General features: G+C 38.9%; 1 protein-coding gene across 5 annotated transcripts in view; it reads right to left on the reverse strand.

The window, feature by feature from the left end:
- The window catches only part of PRDM5 (PR/SET domain 5), a 222491-nt gene that overhangs the window by 148409 nt on the left and 47763 nt on the right, over positions 1-26319 (reverse strand). For all 5 annotated transcript variants that reach the window (XM_015139147.3, XM_015139146.3, XM_015139150.3 and 2 more), the window contains exon 3: positions 1141-1263. In XM_015139147.3, the coding sequence (XP_014994633.3) occupies positions 1141-1263 (123 nt within the window). The remainder of the gene's footprint in view (positions 1-1140; positions 1264-26319) is intronic.

A 26319-nucleotide genomic window follows, 5' to 3' on the forward strand; every position in this document is an offset into this window, starting at 1 on the left:
TGTAAGGGTGTTTTCAGAAAAGATTAACATTTAAATCAGGAGACTTGAATAAAGTATATTGCCCTCCATAATGTGGGTGGGCCTCATTTAATCATGCTAAGTCCTGAATCGAACAAAAGGCTGACCTACCCCAGAGTAAGAGAGAATTCTCCTAACAGCCTACAACCTGGAACACTGGCTCTTCTTGCCTGATGGGTTTCCAAGTGGGATATCAGCTCTTCCAGGTTCTACAGCAGCTTCTGGCCATTGGACTTAAACTGGAACATCAGCAATGCAGATTTTAAACTTACCAGCTCCTATAATCATGTGAGCTAATCCCCTATTTTATATATACATATATATACATACATATAAACACATATACATATATACACATATACACACATATACAAATACATATACACACACACAACCATATACATACATACGTGTGTGTGTGTATGTGTGTATATATATCTTTTTATACTAAAAGAAAGGATATATAAGGATATATCCTTTTTTCTTGGAGCCATAGTCTTGCTCTGTTGCGCAGTTTGGAGTGGAATAGTATCTTCACTGCAGCTTTGACCTCCTGGGCTCTAGTGATCCTACCACCTTAGCCTCTCAAAATGCTGAGATCACAGACGTGAGCCACTGGACCTGTTTCTCTGGGAAAACCTGACGTGAGCCACCGCACCTGTTTCTCTGGGAAACCCTGACTAACACACCACCTCCAACAAGCTCAAAACCTAGTCATGGGGAATATCCCAAAGTAAACCTTCTCCATAAAGCCTTTCCCAAACACTAACACAGGGTATAGTACTATGAACAAAATAAACTATCAAACAAATAATAATATCAATAAATATTCACTGAATGAAATAAAAGTACCTGAAAGCAAGATCTGCCAAGGACAATATCAGACTGTGCAATTCGTTCCCTCAGGAATTCTCATAAAGTAAGTGCCCTGGTGTTATTTTACGGCTAGGCTTGCCCTTTCGGGACATATGCTGACTAGATGAGATTTCTCTGCTTTTATGAGTTAGTTACTGTTATTTAAAGCAGGTCATTGGGAAATAAATTTAAAACAGGGAGTACAGTTATATATTCATTCATCCCCCCTCACCGTGCACAGTACAAATAAGAAGCAAATAAGCTCACTTGAATGGCAGCCAAGTTCTTCTGCTCCTGAGATGGTGCCTCATGAACGAAGCGAAGCCAGTTGGAGTGCCGTGGGTTGGTAGCATCCAAAATGTACAAAACTTCTCCCTTACTCCCACGAACCTGAAACATTAAAGGCTCCTGAGTTTACAATGGAAGTCAGAATATTAGCCTTTAAACACATCAAGGTTACGTTTTTTCATAAGTATATACCTTTTTCATTGATAGGTGATAAATAGAAGTTGGAATAACATGCATTCTTCTCTTAAACACATGTACAAATAGAGCCTACTATTTCATTTGGCAGATGTCTAGATGACTCACAATTGCAGTGGACTCTCAGAAACATCCTATGTTGATAGCTGTTTTCTGGTCAAAATTATTTCGTTTTGTAGGTACATTCCAGTATATGTATTGCAATCACAATTGTTCAGAGAATAATTATTATTGCAACTTCCCTCTTTTCTCCAAAGAGAAGGGTCATACTGCTAATTTCCCAATTGACAGGGGTTGGAACTGAAGCAATCATTTCAATTCCCCTCTGGACCTGTTTATTGAATCATCTCCATAAAAGGAGAACCTGCTCATCTAGCCAGTGGGAATCTGACATCTAGTAAGACAAAATGTCATGCTCTTTACTAGTGAATGAATGAAACAGTCCCATTTTATCCTTTCATGGCCCACTAATGGATTGCTGAGAAGGACGGTGGGCTCTCTGGTTTTTGTCTCAGACCGTACGCTCTCACTGTTCAGGCCTACTCTACCTTCAGCTGGAGAGAGGAGGGGAGTAACTCCCAAAGCAGATAGCCCATTGGACATTCTTGAATCCAAATTACTTGAAATCTAGCTTCTCCAAAACCCTTGCATTATCAGTTGCTAGGGACTTGCCCATATTATAAAACTTATATACCAATCACCATTCAACTCTCATTTCATGTTTCTATTCCATTGGAATCCAGAAAAGAAAGGAGAGGAGTGAGTGATGAGCACTCCATATCTCCAACACCAAGTAACACAAACATGAAGGTTACAAATTCACCTTGGCAGACTTGATAAGAATTCTAGATTTCCAAAATTTTATTTTATAAAATAAAAGACAACCAGTCCCATAAGGTATGTATTTTCATGACACATCTGGACAATCATTTGTTCATTCAACAAATAATTATTAGGTCGTTAATGGCTGAAGGCATCAAGAATCTTTCAGTGAACAAGACAAAGCCCCAGACCACACAGCACTTCAAAGTAAACAAACGTAGAATATAATTTCATGTAAAGATGAGCACTACGATGACAACTAAAACAGAGCAGGAGAAAATAGAGTACTAAGAGAAGGGCTCTTTTTGATGAGGCGATCAGGGAAAGCCCTTTGATGAGAGGACCTTAAGAGTTCTAAAGGGAGGAAACAGACCAGTAGAGGGCTAGGGGAAGACTGCTCCCAAGCAGAGGGTACAGCAAGTGAAAGGCAAGGAGAAAGGCCTTGGGTTTGGAAATGAATTAGGTGCTTTCAAAGAACAGTAAAAATGTTATGAGGCTGGAACAGAAGGAGCAACTGAGAAAGTGGTGGGCGTTGAGATCTAACAGACTGGCAGACACCAGATCATGTGGGGACCAACAGACCAGGAAGTCATCTAGACAGTTACTTTGGGTAGGTACAGTTATTTTTACCCAAAAAACATTTTAAATACATCTGTTACATGCACTGCAAAAACTGATATTTCAAGATTCTAATATATAAATACCCAGGAAAGAATACAGTTTGCCTGTTCCTATTATCTGACCTACTGCCATGTTTCTCAGACAATTCCTGTTTTCTTACGTGCCCAAGGATCCTCAATAATTAATGCCAGACCATCACTGGGAAGCAAGAATGTAATTTTTCATATTATAATTTCTAAAAGAGCAATTTAGGACTATAAATACCTCATATTTATACTTAAGATGCTTATATGTGAAGGTATGGGAATTTGTAATACTTCTTACTAAATAACAAACTCTCACTGAAAAGATCTGCTTTGGGAGGTGCCTCATAATTGTCCTGCCTCCCTACTTACCCTTTAGCTCAGAACACTCACTGCCCACTGGGAAATTCCAAAAATGTTCAGAACACTGATATGGTAAAGAGAATGTACACTCTACAATTCTGCCTCAATGGGCATGTCAGTTCACATTTTTTTGGCAGAGTAAACAAATAATTTTAAATATTTTGGATATAAAGTCCTTCCTTTCAGGTACCCTCACAGCAATAGCACCAAAACTGTTTATATTGACAAAAAGCTAAATTAAGGCAATGCCACCTGATACTTGAAAGAAAAATTTTCTCAGAAGAATTGAAATTGAAAATCTATAGCTGATACTGAAATCCACACAACTAACTTTATGTAGTGAAACACAAATGGGTTTGCCCAGGGCATATCTCAGTTTGAGAGGACAGCACTACTTACAGAAATTAGTTTATGGCCCTTCTTAATCACACATTTGTCACTCAGTAGTAAGCACAATATACACCAGATGTGTATAACATTTGGAATTCTTTCTTCAAAGATACAAAACAGAAGAAATATTTCTCTGTGACTTATTATAGTAAGAACATTTGAGTTTTTACCAGGGGCATTGTTTTTCCTTTGTGTACTTCAGCTTTTTCCCAGGCCCTTTGGCCCCAACTATGTTCAATTATTCAGTATTAGCAATTTATTTTCCTTTTCAGTCCATTAGACATATGTACCTTCCTGGCTATCACTTTCTCATGCAATATTCCATCTTAAAGGAAATACATAATTTGATTTTATACTAAAATTATTCTGAAATGTATCACTTTTAATACACACAAATTTATGTGCTGATTTACCTTTATTCTCAGAACAACACTATCACAACCAGCAATAGACTACATTACCTACATATTCACATTTGAAATAACTTTCTTTGTTCATTAACAGAATCACTGCCCATTTTATTCTAAATATGCTTACCCAAACAACTTTTAAGTTCTTAGAGAGTCTTTGCTCTCTGGGGCCCACCTGTTTTCTCCAGCTTTCAAGTGGCTGGCCATTTCCTCATTCCACCAGTCTAATCTTCAACACTCCACCAAGCTGGTAGATGACCTGTGCACACGCCTTTTATCTCACTACCCTAACCACAGCGTTCGCCTTGCTGACATATCATCTGAAAGAGACATCCAAAAGTAATCTAATCCATCTTTCCTCTTCCCAGAGACACCAAATCAAAACAACTCCAGACAACTGGCTATTATTAAAGTCTCCATTTATCTATTTCAATTTGATACTGAACCCTGAGGTAATAAATTGAACATTTTTTAAATCTAAGGAATAAAAAAGATAGAAAATTCCTCCTAGTACCATGTTCCAGCATCTCACTAACTTTTGCTGCCAAAGTATATTATGTTACTGTCAAAACTTAGTCTTCCAAATATCATCTTCTTTTACCTGAATTTTCTTGGAAATGAAGTGTGTTTGGTTACTATCCAACTTACGATCATTTTCTGCATACCTGGGGCCAATGATGAACTCGACAGTCTCACCATGTAGTAAAAACCATCTCAGTTCCAAAACCTGTTTGATTGGCACAGGCTTCCCACAATAGTTACACAAAAAGGTTAGTTAAAGTAGGAAACACGTCAGGTATCACACCTGCAATCCCAGCACTTCGGGAGGCTGAGGCGGGCAGATCACCTGAGGTCAGGAGTTTGAGACCAGCCTGGCCAATATATAGTGAAACCCCATCTCTACTAAAAAATACAAAAATTAGCTGGTGTGGTGGCACACGCCTATAGTCCCAGCTACTTGGGAAGCTGAGGCAGGAGAATCACTTGAACCCAGGGGGCAGAAGTTGCTGTGAGCTGAGATCGTACCACTGCACTCCAGCCTGGAAGACAGAGCAAGACTCCATCTCTCAAAATAAAATAAAGTAGGAAAGAGAAAGATACTCTCATGTGAAAATGAAAACTTTCATGCTTCAATGTAATTGTTCACATCTCTATGACTTTGCCACTTCACATTTAATGAAATTATTCCCTTACGGGAATTTGGCAGGGTTTAGCCTCTGTTAAATGCTACTGCCATCACTTTTCAAGTATCTGAGAGAAAGAATGTGCTGGTCATTGCTACCGTGTATCTGTATCCTTTTTCAGACTAAAAGTTCACAACATTGAATATGTCATACTTGATTTTGTCTTCCCACCCGGAAAAAGACAGAGGAAACCACAAAAAATCTCAGATCGATTAGAGAAAACTCTAATGTTTAAATGAAAGAAGAAAGTGGGAACAGAGAGTAGGGAGAGAGATACAAATCTTCTTTCCCTAAACTTAAATATTTTATTTGTTAAACTGGGTCAACTATAGACAGAGAAGCTCAATTATTATTTGGACGGTTAATTTTCAAAGAAGAGTCTACAGTGTTGCTTACTCTATTATTTCCTTCAACAATTTAAATGCCTGAGGAATTTTTCACTAACTATGTACATTCCATCAAGGCTCCAAGAGCAAAGCCAGTCAGCCAGATTTGCCCCCTAGAAGTGGCAAAATGTAACTGATAGATAAAATTTGATTTAACGTATGGTAAAATTTAATGGCAGCAAATACAGTCAGTTCCAAAAAAGACAGCAATAATATCCTTAATGAGAAATTACAATACGCTATGCTACAGTATTTATTTATTTATTAAATAAAACATATTTACCTTTCTGTCTTTCAACAAGGCTCTTCAAAGAAAGCAGTTTTAAGCACTAAAATTTAGAGTATGGATGTCTTTAGAGTTTAAAATGCCATCACATTTTTGTATTTAAATTACAGACATTCTTTCTGCAATTGTTTTTACCTAAGTAAGGCCATATGCCTTGCCTTCAGTGTTTAATTATCCAGACTTCAGGATATCTTTAGGAGCACAAAAAAGCAAGTGTGCTCAAGTAATCAATTCTGACGGCACATTGTTGTCAGATTTAAACCGAAGGGAGACACACTTTCAGAAATCAGCAGCGATCATAGCTAGGAAACGGTAGTGATTTATAGTTTCCAAGAAAAGGGCATGGGATCTCCCCCGCCAATTGTTCAAAGGATTCTCTCTGAAATTACTACTTGCTTGTGTGCTCATGAACACACGTGCACACACACACACACGCACACACACATCACTGTAGCTTATCTACTGATAACTCCCTTCTACCTTCCCTCCCTCTGCCTCCCACCTGCTCGTTGCTATCTGATAATCCTAACCCATGGATTCCCCTGCCTTCATATGCGAAAGCAGATGGAAAGGAAATACAGACTTTTACAGATCCCTGTTTCTTTAACATCCATCATATAACACATACGAAGTTAATATAAAAGGACTGATGAGAAAAATAGTCACTTTTTGTGACAAATATTTAGATTTCAAGTGGAAGAAAACCATTCTGGAGTGGTAAAGATGCTGAACTAGGAATCAAAAATCTAGATGTCATCCAAGGCTCTGACTACATCACTTTGGGTGAGTGGTTTCGTCTGACTGAACTAAGCTATGATCACTTGACCTCTAAAATAGGTATAACAGTCTGTGCCCTGCGCATTCACAGAACCTGTGAGAGCATCAAATGAAATAAGATACTTGACAGTTCTTTATATCAATGTCTATTGTTGCAAACATAAGGTATTAGTAAAATGAGAAAACTGGGCCCACAGTGGCTATAGACACCTTAAATATAAACATTCTGCTTTCAATGACACAGCTGGGACATATATAACATGTCAACTTTTTTTTTTTTTTTTACAAACAGCATCTCTGTTGCCCAGACTAGAGGGCAGTGGCACGGCGCCATCATGACTCACTGCAGCCTCAACCTCCCGGGCTCAAAAAATGGTTATCCTATGTTAACCTCCCACATAGCTGCGACTGGGACTACAGGTGCATGTCACCTTGCCCAGCTAATATTTTATTTTATTTTTCATAAAGACAAGGTCTCCCTATATTGCCGAGGCTTGCCTCGAATTCTTGGGCTTAAGCAATCCTCCTGCCTTGACCTCCCAAAGTGCTGGGATTACAGGCATGAGTGACCACACCCAGTCATGTCAACTTTTTCAAGGAACAAACATGAAGGATATCATTTTTTTTTTTTTTTTTTTTTTTTGAGACGGAGTCTCGCTCTGTCGCCCAGGCTGGAGTGCAGTGGCTGGATGCAAGCTCTGCCTCCCAGGTTTATGCCATTCTCCTGCCTCAGCCTCCCGAGTAGCTGGGACTACAGGCGCCCACCAACTCGCCCGGCTAGTTTTTTGTATGTTTTTTTTTTAGTAGAGACGGGGTTTCACCGTGTTAGCCAGGATGGTCTCGATCTCCTGACGTCGTGATCCGCCCGTCTCAGCCTCCCATGAAGGATATCTTAACACTACTCTTCAAATCCAAATACATATTCAAATAGCCTCTAATTGAATATTATAAGGTAGTAGCAAACCCAGATGTCATTTTAGCTGTACTGACACACTTACTTATGCCAAACTGAAACACCTTGCTCTGTGACCCACAGCCAGTAACTGCAGCTCTGCCCTCTCAAGGAGTTTTAATTTCTCTTCCATGTATAGCCCTTCAAATTTCTGAAGGTGAGAATCCCTCCTTCTCCATGTTTCTCTTCCACAAAACAAGTAACTCCTTCCTTATCGGACATGGTTTTCAGTTCCGTCACTGTCCTGGCTATCCTCATGGGTGCACACAAACTTGTCAAAACCCTCCTAACACAGAACAGAATCCAGCCTGGAAAGGACGATTATGACCTCTGACCTGGGCATTCTTTCTATTGAAGCAGCTTAAAAATCACAAAAGCAATTTTTGGTTGCCACACCAGACATTTAGCTGAGATTGCCTTTATAAACAGGAAGGTCTCATGATACTGTCAAAGACACAAAGACAAGTGTAACCGAAGAACTTGGTGAGGTTTCTGTAGCTAAGCAAATCCTATACCTGGACAGCTGACCACTCAAAGAAGGAAGCCTGTCATTTGATACAGTCTTAATAAATATTTTATTAACTAAAAGCTCACACAATGTGTCCTTTCTTTGACTCTCGTTGCCTTTATTTCCTTTAAATGTTCAAAAATATTTTATGAGAGATTTAATGTAAAATATTTTAAAGCACTCCATGTCTTTGCCTTTCAAAGTACTTTTTAAATTGGGCTAATTTTTTTAAAAAACTAAATACGTGACATAAAATGAAAGACATAGTGAAAACCACATCATCTTTTCCACAGCAAATTTATGAAAGTGTCTTAACAGCATAGAAACTGTCCTTTTCTATAGTTTTATGAACTTGTTCAGCTCCTCAGATTTCAATGGCATTTTTGGACAGAAGCTTTTTTATCACATGAAGAATACAACAGTGACCACTTTCTCCCTTCTTGGGAAAAAAAAAAAAAAGAATAAAGTTGAGTTTAACTGACATTAGCTTATTGTACCCATTGCTTTAGGGGTTTTCTGTAAAACATGCAGGGTTTTATGCACGAATGTTACAGCATTTCTCTTAGCTACTTAGTGGCTTATTTGTTTACTTTTTATTTTGTCAATATTGTAAAGCAAATGACTTCCATAAGCAAAAAGTGTTATTTCACCAAGGTATTAGAAAACCATAATAAGGCCACCATGTCTTCTGACAGTTTGGCAGTATCCATCAGATCCCTCAGCAATGACTCATAACACTTTAAATCCTGTTAAAGTTTTATGAAGCCTTAGTGTTGCCCAATTTTTAATATAGATTTCAGACCTGCATAGACTTCTAGCCTTATAGTCATCAGTTATGTTTTTGTTGTTGTTGTTCACATGGAATCTCGCTCTGTGGCCCAGGCTGGAGTGCAGACGCATAACCTCGGCTCAGTGCAATATCTGCCTCCTGGATTCAAGCAATTCTCCAGCCTCAGCCTCCTGAGTAGCTGGGATTACAGATGTGACCACTTCACCTGGCTAATTTTTGTATTTTTAGCAAAGATGGGGTTTCGCCATTTTGGCCAGAATAGTCTTGAACTCCTGACCTCAAGTGATTTGCCAGCCTCAGCCTCCCAAAGTGCTGGGATTACAGGCATGAGCTATCATGACCAGACTGTAGTCATCTTTTGGAGAATTTTCCCTATAGCATATTAAAAGAGTTTACAAAATGTATTAAATAATAATAAGCTATTTTGGTAGCAAAATTCTAATCATAAAACATGAAATTATTTTAAAGAGTTGGTGATCACATATAAAGCAATGGCAATATCCAAGATCCAGAGATCACAGTCTTGATGGTGTTTTTATAAAAAGATGCTTTGGGCTGGGCGTGGTGGCTCACACCTCTAATCCCAGCACTTTGGGAGGCCAAGGCGGGCAGATCACTTGAGGTCAGGAGTTTGAGACCAGCTTGGCCAACATGGTGAAACCCCGTCTCTATTAAAAATATAAAAATTGGCCAGGCATGGTGGAACATGCCTGTAGTCCCAGCTACTTAGGAGGCTGAAGTAGGAGAATCACTTGAACCCGGGAGGCGAAAGTAGCAGCGAGCCAAGATCGTGCCACTGCACTCCAGCCTAGGCAACAGAGCAAGACTCCGTCTCAAAAAAAAAAGAAAAAAGAATAAAAGAAAAGAAAAAAAAGGAGAAGATGCTTTGTACCTGAAAACTTCTGTGCAAAGGTTACAGAAACTCTAAATAAGAAAAGAACATCATGTAGTCCACAGGGAGAAAAAAGTTTTTTTAATCGACTTTTCCTTTGATCTTGATCTTCTAACCCAAATTCCTCTCCTAACTGCATAGTTTTCTAAAGCTATTAAAATTGAATCCACCCAAACCATTTAAATCTAACAGTATTCTCCTCAAAATGTACATAACTTGACAGAGAAACCAATCAATGATCTTAGCATAAGAATGAACTTAAGGCAACCAAATACTTCCCAGTTACTAAGGTAATTCTCATAATCATCCAGCAATCATAGTTCTGTGCTGAAAAATTCTAAAAAGTAACATCCTTTGTCAGTAAACATTTACTGAACAACATTTACTATACATTTCTTTATTTGTTATTTTCAAATGTGCTATGAAAGGCCACAGATGACATTTTTGAACACAGTTCCTTTACTCAATTTATGCCTTCAGTATGAGGAAGCAGAAAACACAATGTTTACAAAGCTCACAAAGCAATGTACTGATTACCATAAGGGACATACATATGAACTGCATTCATTTCCAAAATGAATTGGTACAGATGGGTGTAAAGTAACATACAGAGCCAGGTCCTGAGGATGGACCAAGATGAAAAGTAAGAGTTACAGCAGAGAAGAGGTGCATTATGAAAAGCTTCCAATAGAGAGGTATGCCTCTAGAACAAACCTAGCAGACCTGAGACTGCCAAAAAGTCCTGCCTGCAAGTTTGGCCTTTGGTGGGCATGGGGGAACTTGGCCCTTAGCGTGTTCCCTGTCAATACTTAACATATCAGGGTGTTTTACTGTGCCTAGACGACGTGTGTAAACAATATGGGTTATGTTGAACACCTGTCTTCCTTCTGGAAGCCTGGAATTTTGGTATATCCTAGGGAGAAGGTGCCTATGAGTTTCTAATAAAAATCTTGGGCATTGAACGTTGTACAGAAACATCACACACGTGTGGCTGCGTTTTTATTTTTGGGCAAAGAGTACGCTCTGGCCAAATGCGGTAGCTCACACCTGTAATCTCTGCACTTTGGAAGGCCAAGGAGGGTGAATCGCTTGAGCCCAGGAGTTAGAGACCAGCCTGCACAACATGGCAAAACCCTGTCTCTACTAAAATTACAAAAATTAGCTGTTTATAAGTAGAACACACCTATAAACTGGCTGCTTGGGAGGCTAAGGCATGAGAATTGCTTGAACCCAGGAAGTGGAGACTGCAGTGAGCCGAGATTAGGCCATTACACTCCAGCCTGGGTGACAGAGCAAGACTCTGTCTAAAAAAATAAATAAATAATTATATATACACACACACACACACATATATATATGTATATATATATTTGGTTTGTGTGATCCTTCACGGGGGGGAGAGAGCATAAGGAAAACTGCACACAGGTTCTTCCAGACTCTGCCTGTGCCTTTTCCCTTATGATAGGGCTGTACACACCTACTATGTACTAGAAGAAACCTTAGTCACAAGTACAACAATGGGCTGAGTCCTGTGAGTCCTTCTAGAAAATCAAATGTTGGGGCAGTGTTGGGAACCTTCAACATACAAGGTGAACTTAGTTCCATGTGCTGAAAATGGGATACAAATTTGCAAACAGGAGAGGCGGAGGGTCATTTCAAGATTAACAAAGTTTTATCATACAAATATTTAACTTACAGAAATTAAACTATACCAATTCAACCAAAGCATTAAAAAAATGAGAAAAAGCAAAGAAAGAAAATAAATTGAAATAATAAAGACCTTTCCCTTTCATGGCCAAAAACAAACCAACTCCATCTAGTGATCAGATAAGGAAGAATAATCAGGAGTAATTGTAAGAAATTATTGCCTTATAAATTGGCTTCAGAATCTAAGTTTTGCAAACAGGTGAATCCACTGTAGAGAAAATTGTAACAATGAAAGAATGGTAAAGTAACTTAATCATTTAGTGTGGAGGAGACATAATGAACGATAGAAGTAAATCTGGCTAGGAAGATGCAGTTAGTCAGGATGACAGGACTCAAATTTTGTGGCTGGAGCAGCAAAATCAAAGCAATAACGGGAAATAAATGGTGACTATATGAATTAGGATATTCTGTCCTCCAGCTAACAGAAATTTCAACGGCTAAGGCTAATCTGGGGCCACCCCTGTAGGGCGTTAGCTTCTCAGTAATAATACACTGCTGCATGGAGGAAGGGTGGAAACTCTGCCAATATCTCGACTCAACTGCGAAAGATGAAGGGGAATAGATGATGGGTGACCAACAACCCTAATGTGCAGGATGAATTGTGTGTGGAGAGAAAGTTCTGTGAAAGGTGAAAGAACTAAATACATTATGACAATAAATGTATTAATTTTTTAATTTACATCTTAGGAGATAAGGAGAGAAGGGTAAGGATAGGAAGTACTGATTTACAGGCCTTGAACATAAAGTTAATATCTGATACCTAAAAAGCACAGTATCAAAGATTAAAAATCAGACAGACCGATATTCTAGACAATTTTAATCCAAGGCAGGTGAAATCAGGACAGGCAAACTTAACATAACTAAAGAAAAGAATAAAAACACAAAATTAAGAAATATTGATGTTACATGCAATCAAAGAGGAACACAGAAAATCCTTTCCAAATCCTCTTTCCACACTTCCAGCCATCAGATAGGTTGGCAGAGGATTCCCAACTCTCCATCTCCTAGCAGTGTCATCCTACAGTGGATCAGTATCAGAAAGGGTGATTTACAGAAAATCCTTTAAGTTAAGGAGCGTTCAGAAAAAATATTCTCTAAAAGTAAAAATTTTATTCATAAAAATAAGAAATTGATCTCTACTTGTTCCTAAAAGATTTTGTTTCCTCACTCAGAACCTGACTAAAGCTCTTATGTCCTAACAATCAAATGGGAACAGAAGGACCAACTCAGAAGAGCCCGTACACCCATGTTGTACACACTTCTCTTGCTATAGGTCATTTTTGAGAATTTTGCCAAAAGGCTCATGCTGCCAGAAGGTAGGATCACTGACATAGCAATATCTCCCTGCTACAGACCCAGCTGTGTCTCACATCAATAACTGCTCTGGCAACAAAAGATCTGGCAAGGAATGCCATCCAAATCTAGAACACAAATATTGCAGCAGCAGATGTTTTCTACAAAGAAAACTAGGGCTTCTTCCCTTGACGTGATTTTCTTACAGCATTAAGTGCCTGGACCAAAGGAACTGAAAATGAGAGCTGCACGGGAACCTTTCAAGAAAGGAATCTGGGAAACTCCAAGTGGGGAGGAATTCTTCAGGAATGTTGTCTTTTCCAGAGATATGGGGCTTAATGGTCTGTCTGGGTCCAACGACTCCACCACTCAGGGCATTTAATAATCACTCTCAAATCTCCTCACTCTGAGAAAAACACATGGCCTGTTTAAGAAGAACACAGACAGACACTGAGATTATTCAGTCCTTGCCATTGCTGAGTCAGCCTTGATATCAATCCTGCTCCAACTCTAGCATCACAAAATCCTAAAACTGCATTTGTGATTTGTTCTCCTGTAGGACAATCTGATATCTCATTCCCAACCAAGCTTTTAAGTGACTGGGTTACCACCAGCTGCTCTACACACCGTGGAGTCACTCTACTCATCAAACGCTTTCTTCAATCCCAACATTTTGGTGACAGGGTCATAGTCATGCACGGTTGGATTTGCTCGAGGTCAGATGACTGCTAGCTCAGATCCTTGCCAGCTGGCACTCCCTGGTCCTCAACATATCCACAGTTCCACTCCTCTGAGACGGGTAACCCGAATGGTGAATTATAGTTCCTGGTCATCACTTACACTGTCCTCATACACTGATCTCCTGGATTCTCATCTACTCTAGAAATTGAATCTCACTCAAACCTGGACTTGCTTCTAATTCTCTGTCTCTTCCTGACCAAGAGTATCCACCAGGACTTCTCCAGCCTGACTCAGCCCCCACTCCCATCAGAGCTTCCTCAACTTTTCTTGTTAAGATGTCAAGAAAAACTGTTAGATTTGGGGCATGTTATGACAATCAATGACCCACTATTTGAATATCAATAGCATTTTTATAATTGACTCTTTTTCTATATCAACTCAAAATCTATCTTCAAATGCATCTTTCACAATATTGCCGAGTACTCTTTGCAGTTCATCCTTCTCCTCATACTAATGCTGCTTGCCAGAACTCCAAACTCCTTTGCATGACAAAAGAGGCCCTTCACATGCTGACTTGTCTGTCTCAGCTAAGATCACTGTACCTCCTCCCACTTCACTGCACACTTCATTGCACACACACCTGGCCCTGGCCATCTAAGAACGCACATCCACTGCCTGGAGCAGGGGAACAGTGCTTCACACTTTCATCTGAGAGATTCTCACATAAGTCAGATTCCATAAGGATGAAAGATTCCTATGTGGGTCAACATCATGTTACTTTTACAAACATGTGTTTTGCATTTTATACTCGTTTATTCTATGAAAAGCGAAGCATGAAAGAAAAGAAATCTGCTTTAAAAAACAAATAATAATAGTATAACTGCTAATAGTTATTGAGTGTTTATTATGTGCCAGGCACTTTGTTAAACACCTTTATATTATTATATAATTTACTCCTCAAAACAACTCTATGAGGTAAGTGCTACATATTAACCACCACGTTTAACAGATGAGGGAACTGAAGCAGAAACAGAATGAGTAACTTCCCAAAGATTTCACAGCTGATACTGGGACTGAACCAAGACAGTCTGATTCCAGAGCCCACCGTGTTATACTACCTTAACACACTCACTACCTTGGTCACTAGTTTGCCAATTGGTAAGCAGAATTCTAAGACTGACTCCCCATAACTCACACCTTTGTATAATGCCTTCCCATTTGAGTATGAAAGGAACCCGAGAGTATGATGAGGTATCACTCCTATGATCATGTTATATAGGGATTATCTTTAGGGAGCCCAACCTAATCACATGAGCTCTCTAAAAGCAGAGAATTTTCTCTGGCTGGTAAGTATAGAAGTTAAAGATATTAAAGCGTGAGAAGGATTTGACATATTGCTGAGATTGAGGGGCTCACGGGGTGGCCTGAGAGGGGCCATTTGCAGACCTAGGGACTCAAAACAGTCTCTAGCCAAAGGCCAGCAATACAATAAGAACCTAAGTCCTACAATTCAGCCAGCCATCTGAATGAGCTTGGAAGCATATTGATCCTCAAAGCCTCCTAGTAAGAACCCAACCCTGCCACTACCTTGACCTGACCTTGTAAGACCCTTAAGCAGAGAACCTATCTGGACTTCTCACCCACACAACTGTGAGATTAAAAAAGAAAAAAAAGTTGTATAGGGAATATTAAATAATCTTCATAAATTTTAATACTAACTCTTGTGTTACAAATAGAGAAAATCAGTTCCTCTTATAAAATAAAATTTAAAAAACCAAAACATATGTTTCTACATTTCCCATTTCGTCGGTTTTCTCCAAATCTTAAGACTTAAATTATATATATTTTTCATTTATTACTGAATGGTCTGAGTACACTTTCACCAGTGTATATAGAGATATCAAACTTGTATCAATAATTTAACACATAAGGAAACTATTGACCATAAATATTTTTTCTATTGCTTTTTTCACCTCATAAAGACATAATAAACCATTAAATATACAGATGTAGAACACAATAAAGAGAAGAAGTTGGGAAAACCGATGCTCAAAAGGTATTATGTAACTTTAGTTAGAGTTTTTTAAAGTATGCTTACAAATCCGGGGCTTTCCCCAAGGGAGTGTTTTTAATTTTGCAACAAACTACCCTTTAAAATAAGCCATCTAAAATTACAAAGTGACAAAGATACCTTCTTTGTCCAGAGATATCTCACTTCATTGGCAGCTGTTAGCACAAAAGTGAGAAAAACTTGGCCTGAGCACATACAAAAACCCTAATATTAAACTCTAATGACAAGCAAACTGGACCCAACTTCACCTTCCAAATGCGTTCACTGAGTGAAATGGGAACAACATTGGGCTGCTGCCAATGAACTCCTTCAAGACGGATTTTAAATATGGGTATTATCCTGTTCTGTATCATGAATATGCATAATATTTTACTTTCGTTAACAGTTTCTTACTGACTCTAACATCTACTGCTTTATTCTCACATTGTAACCCTATTATACTTTCCTCTAATGGTTCTCTCCTATGGAAATATCTATAGCTTTTGGGATTTTTACCTAAACAAGAAGTGGAAATGTTCCTACATAGCATCAGAATTCCTTAATCAGAGGTTTTGGATAGCTGATTTTTAAAAAATTTATTGTAAAAGAAAACATGGTATATATACTGTGTTTATATAACATTTTCCGCAGGGTTTGGGACACCATTCAATAATCAAGCACATTCACATTCCTGCAACGAAATGTATAAATAGTAATGCTAGCCAGGTAGGATAAAAACAAAAAGCTACAAACAGCTTCACATAATTACAAGTCAGGATTTGCTTCTAAACGAGTTATTTTTTTCTAAATGTGGTTTTCAGAGCCTTTTGGATTTCAGATTTCTAGATTAAGGACCTATGAACCTAGAGGTTAGAAGGAGTGATTAGATACGACTTTAAAGTCCTTTTCCTCCAGGGAGGATATAACTTAGTAGAATGATGACAGGATATAACTCAGTAGATATAAGCTTAGTAGAATGATGACAGGTCCTCTTGCAATGGTAACAAGGAAAAGTGCAATGCCAAGAGTTAAAGAAAAATCTGTTAATTTATTTGGGACCAAAGCTTATGTGTTCTGTCTGTAAAAGGTGGCATGGATAGTAGGTAACACAAAGGAGTATTAGATGATTAAATGTCCTGACACTGCTGTTCAGGACGCTCCTAAGAAAACTGATTTCGTTTCTGGAGAACTAATTCTACACTCTCTTTGACCTATAAATGAAGCCCATAGATAAAAATAAGGCATTTACAGTCTCTTCCATACTTATAAATATTATATTCTTTTCCATGTCACCTGCAATTTACTTATTAATATGCAAATTGGAAACAACTTGCAAGTCCTGGGCAATATATCAACATGGCCCTCCTTTAGGATTTGAAATGCCTGAGATTTATAAAACACAAAATTACTACCTTAAATGCAGACAAAAGAATATACATATATATGTTTCCATCGATCTCTATGGCCTGACAGATTTTTTTTTAAAAAACATGATTGTTAAATCAGAAGTTAAAATGTAGCAAATATACACATCAAAACATTAATCATCTAAGCTGCACAAAAAAATTCTTCAAAGTACTTCTGAGTAATCATTTATCATAAGGTAAGGAAATTATAGGCCAAATCATTAAATGGAATTTATTCAAGTCCATGAACATTAATCTTCTTTATATAAAAAGAAAACAAAACTTCTCAGGTAGAATATTATGCATACTTTTTCAGCGGTGTTTGGAGAGCCTCCATTGTTCAATGTAGTTACATTCATTCAAGTGGTTTTCACATGTAGAAAATACCATACCTAGGACGGGCGCAGTGGCTCACACCCGTAATCCCAGCACTTTGGGAGGCCAAGGCGGGCGGATCACGAGGTCAGGAGATCGAGGCCATCCTGACTAACACGGTGAAACCCCGTCTCTACTAAAAATACAAAAGAAAATTAGCCAGGCATGGTGGCCGGTGCCAGTAGTCCCAGCTACTCAGGAGGCTGAGGCAGGAGAATGGTGTGAACCCAGAAGGCGGAGCTTGCAGTGAGCCGAGATCGCGCCACTGCACTCCAGCCTGGATGACAGAGTGAGACTCCGTCCCAACAAAAAAAAAAAAAAAAAAAAAAAAAAAAAGAAAGAAAGAAAGAAAGAAAATACCATACCTAACTTTTAAAAATTTCATTGAATTCACTTTTTTATGTTAAACATAAATTAGACCTACAATTGGTTGCTAAAACAGACCAAAAGGTAACCTCCTGACAGCTTATATAATCTGATACAAATAAATCAAGCTGCTCATAAAGACACTCATAGCCTGCCTGTTGTTCTCACATTTAATTTGGTACATAAAAACAACAAAAGGTCTTGGCAAACATAAAAAATGTAAACTACCCTGAATACAAACAGAGCCTGTGTTGCTATAATATTAAAGAATCAACAGATGGTTGGCATCAGGAGACTGGCACAGATACAGAAAAACTAGAAAGACAAGTAAATAAAAAGGCAAATGTGTAGAAATTGAACAAGGTGTCTTTGATCCTCCTTTGCCATGTCGAAAAAAAAACTCACATCAACACACAGAGGTCTGGAATCTCTGTTAGCATTTATGCGTCTGAGATCTTGTGAAATACTCAGCCTCAATTAACCCATGCATGAACTGCAGAATTTTTAAAGCCTGCCAAAGTCTACATGAGAGCACTGTGTAAGGAGACTGCACAGTTCACAAAAGTAAAAAGAAAAAAAAAAGGAGGAAGTAAAGGAGAGAGGAAGAAGAGGAGAGGAGGACATGGAGGGAAGAAGCAGAGAGGAGGACTAGGAGAAGAAGGGAGGCGGAACAGCAAGTGAAAGGAGGAGGAGGGAAAAGAAGAAAGCAAGGGAAGATGGAGGAGGAAGAGCACAGGGAGAGGCAGGAAAGAGGAGGAAAGTAGAGGCCTGCTGGTCTCAAAGTCTGATTCACCAGGCACATCCCAACCACATTAAGGTTTCTGAGAGCCCTATGACTATTTTATGATCTCAACTGAAAGAAACACTTAAGAAATATTTAAGTCTTCTATTACTCCAAAAATCATTAAGCAACTACATGTTAAGCACTGTACTAGGCACTAGGACACACAAACAAAAGAACTCTGCCCCATTTTCTTCCATTTGATAAATATCCTTTGCACCAACAAATCAAAGATCAACATCTAGGACCTGCTTGGAAAGAGCTCACAGTCTAGTGGGAGGTGGGGGAACAGCCACCTAGTGGGAGGTGGGGGAAAAACCTCACCTGCCTGACCTTCCTCGGGTATTCAGAGAATAGCAGGGAGAGGCTCCTAAGCCAGCCCAGGAAAAACAATGAGTGAGTACGGATGAGAAAAGAGCTGACAGTTCAAGTAAAGGGACAAGCAAGAGGAAAGGCACATGTGTGGGTGTGAATTAAACGTGAAGCTATAAAGAGTCAAGTGTGAGGCAGGAGATTCTGAAGAACAAGGATCAGAGAGGTCCGCAGTGGGTCAGATCTTGGGCTCCATGTGACATTTGGTGGCAGTGTGGAGCAGAGAGTAGCTCAGCATCATCCCTGAGTGGATTCTCAGCAGTCAGGACAGAGTTTCAGATTCTTCCTAAGAAGGAGATTTATTCAGAGTCTAGGTAGGGTTGAGCCTGGGCAGGCAAGAATGACCACCTACTATACATTAGGGGTTTTGCCTCTGGAACTATGTTTTGTCTATCTTCTCCTACTCTCTTGTGCACAGAAGAAGGTGTCACAGAATGGGTCGTGTATAGATTCATCTTGCCAGATTTCCCCTCCAGTAGAGGACTATCCTTTACAGCCATGCCCCCACCATCATCCAGCCTTTCCTTGAACACCTCCCTCTCCATGTGGGAACAGGGAACTCTCTACACTGTGAATCAGCAGGTTTCACAGTTGTACCCTTCTGCCTGCCAGAAAGATTTTCCTCATGTTGATTAGAAACACACTTCTCTCTAGTTCCACATAATGTTTTGTTGTTGTTGTTGTTCTGTCATCGAACAGGAAAGCTAAGCCTTCACCATCTTCCACATGACACCACTTTAAATCATATGAAGGCAACTATCTGCTTCTGTTCTTCCTCGGGTTGGGCCCCAGTTCCCTCACTGACTGACAGGTCACAGCTTCCAGACCCTTTCTGGCTATGGCTCCCTGTAGTACGTCACATGTTTATCAACTTCCAGGTCTGTGTCTAACAGGCAGATGTTGACACGACCCTCCTGATATGGTCTGACCAGTGCACAGTACCATAGCACTATTCTCTCCTCTAATCTGACCACTCTCTACTTCTTTTATTGCATTCTGAGTTTTTGTTTTTGCTGCCAAATAATATTGTTAACCAAAATGTCCATATAAATCAAGTAAGACATTTGCATATGGGTCAATATTAAGTCTAGTATCCTCCATTGCAAACTTAAAAAATTACACTGATCTACACTGAATTTCATCATATATGCATTTAATCCATCACTCTAGTTACTGAAAGTTTTTTGAATGCTAAGTATCTTAAAATATTATCTATCCCTCAAATACATTAGGGTAGCTACTATTTAAAAAAAAAAAAAAGAAAGTAAGAGTTGGTGAGAATATGGAGAAGTTGGAACCTTTGTGTTGTGTTGATGGGATTGTAAATAAGTGCAACTGCTGTTGAAACAGTACAGAGCCAAGCGTGGTGGCTCACGCCTGTAATCCAGCACTTTGAGAGGCCGAGGTGGGCAGATCATGAGGTCAGGAGTTCAAGACCAGCCTAACCAACATGGTGAAACCATGTCCCTACTAAAAATACAAAAATTAGCTGGGTGTGGTTGCACATGCCTGTAATTCCAGCTACTCAGGAGGCTGAGGAAGGAGAATCGCTTGAACCCGGGAGGCGGAGGTTGCAGTGAGCTGAGAACATGCCATTGCACTCCAGCCTGGGTGACAGAGCAAGACTTTGTCTCAAAAACAAAACAAAACAAAACAAAAAATAAAACAGTACACAAGTATGATCCAGCAATTCCAATTCTGGGTATAAATCCAAAATAATTCAAAGTGGGATCTCACAGAGACATTTGCAGACCCATATTCACAATAACCAAGAGGAAGAAGCAACTCAAATTTCCACTGAGGAATGAATGGACATTAATTCCTCCCTCTCCATGTGGGAACAGGGAGCTCCTGCTCCCTGTACACATGAATGAACAACAGGTGGTGTATACACTCGAAGGATTATTATTCAGCCTTAAAAAGGAAGGAAATCCTATTGCACACTACAGCACAGAAGAATCTTTAAAACATTATGCTAAATGGAATAAGCCAGTCATAAAAAAGGATAAGTACTGTATGATTACACTTATATGAGGCAACTAAAGTCACCAAATCCTTGGAGGCCGAGGCACAAGGATGACTTGAGGCCAAGAAATTGAGACCAGTCGGGGCAACATATCAAGACCCTAATCTCTACAAAAAAATAACAGACAAAAAGTTAGCCAGTGATGGTGGTGCACACTTGTAGTCCTAGCTACTTGGGAGACTGAGCTGGGAGGATGGCTTGAGCACAGGAATTTAAGGCTGCAGTGAACTATGATCACACCACTGTACTCCATCCTGGGTAACACAGTGAGACCCTATCTCTAAAAAAATAAATAACTAAAGTAGTCAAATTCCTGGAATTTGAAAGTAGAATGGTGATTACCCGGGGCAGGGGGTAGTGGGGAGGTAAGATGTTTAAAGGATATAGAGTTTCAGATTTGCAAGATAGAAAAGTTCTGGAGATATGCTTCATAACAATGTAAATATACTTAACCCTACTGAAGTGTACACTTAATGTGGTAAGTATACAGTTAAGATGGTAAATTTTATGTTGTGTGTTTCTACCATATTTTTTATTTTTATTTTTTTAAGACAGAGTCTTACTCTATCACCTAGGCTGGAGTACAGCGGTGCAATCTCTGCTTGCTGCAACCTCTGTATCACAGGTTCAAGCAATTCTCATGACTCAGCCTCCCAAGTAGCTAGGACTACAGACGTGACACCACACTTGGCTAATTTTTGTATTTTTTTGGTAGAGACAGGGTTTCACCATGTTAGCCAAGCTGGTCTCGAACTCCTGACCTGAAGTCATCTATCCATCTCAGCCTCCCAAAGTGCTGGCATTACAGGCGTGAGCCACCACGCCCAACCCACAATTTTTAAGAAGAGAAAAAACAGTATCCCCTACCTTCACCCTAATTGTACAGACAGTGGGCTCAAGGTATGTGCTCAATTTTCATGAGTCTTTGATAGAAATAATGGAACAGGAAGAGCCCAGACAGAGCCTGCTTTTCAATTAAAATTCAACACTCCAGCTCTAAGTGGTCAACTATCCACCAATACTTCGAAGTTTACTATCACCCAATCCACATTTCTTCATCGCCCACAAAACATTACAATAGTCATTGTCGAAACATTTCACTCAAATCAAAATTCATTATGTCTATTGGACTCTCCTGGGTTCACATGACCATTAAAAACATCCTACAGATTTCTAGATTTGCCACTGTTCTGAATACTCTCCAACAATATGTCGGTTACTTCATTCCAAAATTTTGTAACTGAAGGACTTCATAATTTCCAAAATCTACTTTTTCCACATTAGGGGATTCATTTGCCTTTATTTGCCATAATTTCTCAAAATATAATAGAAAGTTTCTGCAAGAACAGGTACTTATTTTTTCAGCACCCAAGTATATAATTTTTCTGGGATAGTACATAGAAACTATTAAATAGGTGGTTTTAATGGAACAGAACAGAGCCCTCAGAAATAATACCACACATCTACAACCATCTGATCTTTGAAAAACCTGACAAAAACAAGAAATGGGGAAAGGATTCCCTATTTAATAAATGGTGCTGGAAAAACTGGCTAGCCATAAGTAGAAAGCTGAAACTGGATCCCTTCCTTACATCTTATACAAAAATTAATTCAAGATGGATTAGAGACTTAAATGTTAGACCTAAAACCATAAAAACCCTAGAAGAAAACATAGGCAATACCATTCAGGACACAGGCATGGGCAAGGACTTCATGTCTAAAACACCAAAATCAATGGCAACAAAAGCCAAAATTGACAAATGGGATCTAATTAAACTAAAGAGCTTCTGCACAGCAAAAGAAACTACCATCAAAGTGAACAGGCAACCTACAGAATGGGAGAAAATTTTTGCAATCTACTCATCTGACAAAGGGCTAATATCCAGAACCTACAAAGAACTCAAACAAATTTACAAGAAAAAAACAAACAACCCCATCAAAAAGTGGGCAAAGGATATGAACAGACACCTCTCAAAAGAAGACATTTATGCAGTCAACAGACACATGAAAAAATGCTCATTATCACTGGCCATCAGAGAAATGCAAATCAAAACCACAATGAGATACCATCTCACACCAGTTAGAATGGCGATCATTAAAAAGTCAGGAAACAACAGGTGCTGGAGAGGATGTGGAGAAATAGGATCACTTTTACACTGTTGGTGGGATTGTAAACTGGTTTAACCATTATGGAAAACAGTATGGTGATTCCTCAAGGATCTAGAACTAGAAGTACCATATGACCCAGCCATCTCATTACTGGGTATATACCCAAAGGATTATAAATCGTGCTGCTATAAAGGCACATGCACACATATGTTTATTGTGGCACTATTCACAATAGCAAAGACTTGGAATCAACCCAAATGTCCATCAGTGACAGACTGGATGAAAAAAATGTGGCACATATACACCATGTAATACTATGTAGCCATAAAAAGGATGAGTTCATGTCCTTTGTAGGGACATGGATGCAGCTGGAAACCATCATTCTCAGCAAACTATTACAAGAACAGGGAATTGAATAATGAGATCACTTGGACACAGGAAGGGGAACATCACACACTAGGGCCTATTGTAGGGTGTGGGGAGGGGGAAGGGATAGCATTAGGAGATATACCTAATGTAAATGATGAGTTAATGGGTGCAGCACACCAACATGGCACATGTATACATATGTAACAAACCTGCACGTTGTGCACATGTACCCTAGAACATAAAGTATAAAAAAAATAAAAATAAATAAGTGGGTTTTTTTTATTAGCTCCTCATGCATTTTGGGCTAATATGTACACTTTATTAAATGTTTATCTAGTTTTTTAATTTAATTGACACATAATTGTATGTATTTATGGGGTATAGTGTGCTATTTTCATACACATGCATTAATCTATAATGATCAAATCAGGGTAATTAGCATATACATCACCTCAAATATGTATCTGATATTTGTGTTTAGAATATTCAAAATGCGCCCTTCTAGCTATTTGAAAGCATACAATACACTGTTGTTTATTATAGTCCCCCTATAGTGCTACAGAACACTAGAACTTATTCTTCCTATCATTAATGAAGATTTCACAGTCAATTGTCCAAGTAATCAAAATCAGGAACTCCAAAGTCCAACAGCTTCTATTATTTAAGTAGAAGATGAATATGTAAAGTTAATAATAATGACTTTAATCACACATTAACAAAGCATGCAAAGTGGCAGTAGAAAGCAGTGGAGGTGAAATGTTTTCTTTGCTTTCTGTCTTTATTAGATAAAATAGAGATTAAAGTGAAATATGTAGAATTTAAAATAGATTTCTGCTTCAGAATCACAAGAGAAGATTAAAGCAAATGAAACATCCAGCTTAACTCCATGTGATTGGTTTCGATTTTCACAAGATTCCTGATAAAAACTCTTAGTTCACTAAGGAAAAAAAAAAATCATTTTAAAATGCAAATAATAGCCAATTTAAATCAAAGCCAATATGCTTTGTGGTGAAACACATAAATACTGACACTGAAATCAAGATTAGGACAAGATTGCTTATTATTAGCTTTATTCTTTAACACTATTGTGAAAAAAATCTAGCCAAAGAGGGGGAAGAAGAAGTTGAGTTTCTTTTTCCTGCCCAGTACTGATCCTGTGGGTATACTGAGGAAACTGGCCCCAGGTTGCAGGTTTTGTCTATGTCTCTGAAGCATCTGAGCTTCTGGCCCTGATGGGAAGTATATGTGTGTCCTATGGCCTGGGACTACAGCCACTGCTCAGGAAGCAATTGTAGCACCTTGTAGGGAAGAAGTGATGGGAGGCTCCTGTTCTAAGGATGGTCTGTGTGCCAGGTGCATAATCACCTGGCCTGGCTCTCAGCAGCAGATCACAACACTGAGCTAAGAACAAGCTCACTTTTCTGATGCGCGGTGGATGGACAGTGTCCCCCACCTGTGGTGATGTCAAGAGGGCCTGGCCTGGCCCTCCCTCATGAACTGGCTAGAATATTTAAAGAAAGTTTCCTGGCCAGATTTGGGGACCTAAAGCATGTGGCTAATCGTTTCCATCTATTTGTTAGCCAGCCCAGGGCCCTGACTCAGGCCACCCTAGAAGCCAGGGCGTAGACCACACAAATACAGATTAAAACAAAGACAGGAAAACAATTTCAACTTGAGTGCCAATTCCAACTGATCAGCGGTGTCTGCCTGGAGCACTGCGCTGAGGATGACTCTGAGACTGCCAAGGAGACAGCAGCCTCTGTCTGCACCAGCTGTTGAATTAGTGTACAGGAGAGGAGTTTATCTTCAAACCAGCGTCAGACGGTCATGGCACTTGAAATACTTCACAGGGACAACCCTAAAACCATCAGTTCATTTATGCCCTGGAGGCAGAGCAGTTAGGAAAGCTGACTCTGGTCTCTGGGGACCAGGTCATTTAGAAAAAACAAGCCAAAGCTAGATTTCTGAGGAAACTATGAGAATATGATTAACCCAAGGGCATGGGGAAAGCATGATGTGAAAGAAAGCAGTGCAGTTAGTGACAGATTTCACAAAAAAAGTAGTAGAGTAGTAAACAAGGGGCAAGATACAAATGAGTGGGCATTTTGGTAGCTATTCCTTAAGTAAGAAACTGCTTCCAAAAATTTCTTTTTCACAGAGAATAGCTGCTTACAGGATAGGTGCCATGTTCAAGTGGGTAAGTAATTGAAGCCAAGTTGTCTCTAAACACTATTTTATAAAGCTATAAAATAATCGTATTTCAAAAGTGTATAGAGTTCGTTCTGCTAGAATGCTTGTTTGTAAAATGACAATTGGCTCCAATGCTATTGATATATTAGGGAACAATCTGAGCACAGTAAAAATTCTGATTTTTCTCATGCACAATTTCATCTCCCAGAAACACTAGGTGAATGAAGAAAACTGCATCCAGCTAAACCACACAGAAATACACATGAGCCACAGAGAAATGCACAAAACACTCACACCTCAAATATCTACCACCTTCCTTGGTTCACCACATGTATTATGAGACACACACATCCACATCAGGAGTTATGACCCTTCCATCTGTTCTCAGATTACCCTCCTTCCACCACTGCAAAAGAATCACAACCTGCAGCTCTTCTTGCTGGAGACTTCCACAAGTAAACTTCAGGTCTTTTTTAAAGTAAACTGAAATATTTATTGTACTATTTATCATTCTTAATCATTTAACTCAGGTAAAACTGTGCTATCATTTTTATTAGATGCCTATCTTTTATTTTGTGTGTCAATTAGAAAGATTTTGTGTATTATGTCCCTAACCCCATTTTTCCCATAAGACTTGTGATTTTTATTGTTTGATTTGGCATAGTACAGTGATTTTTAAGAACATAAATTGCATTATAACAGAACCAACTGTATAACCAAACAATTAAAGAGAAACAAGGTCTAAAAATATAAAGATTTTACAAAGTAAAAAAGTTGAAAGCACTTCAGACCATGAAATGAATCCCACTTTGGATATATTCCAGGGTGAAATTA

This window comes from Macaca mulatta, chromosome 5, assembly GCF_049350105.2.
Source record: "Macaca mulatta isolate MMU2019108-1 chromosome 5, T2T-MMU8v2.0, whole genome shotgun sequence".
NCBI classification, from domain to species: Eukaryota; Metazoa; Chordata; class Mammalia; order Primates; family Cercopithecidae; genus Macaca; species Macaca mulatta.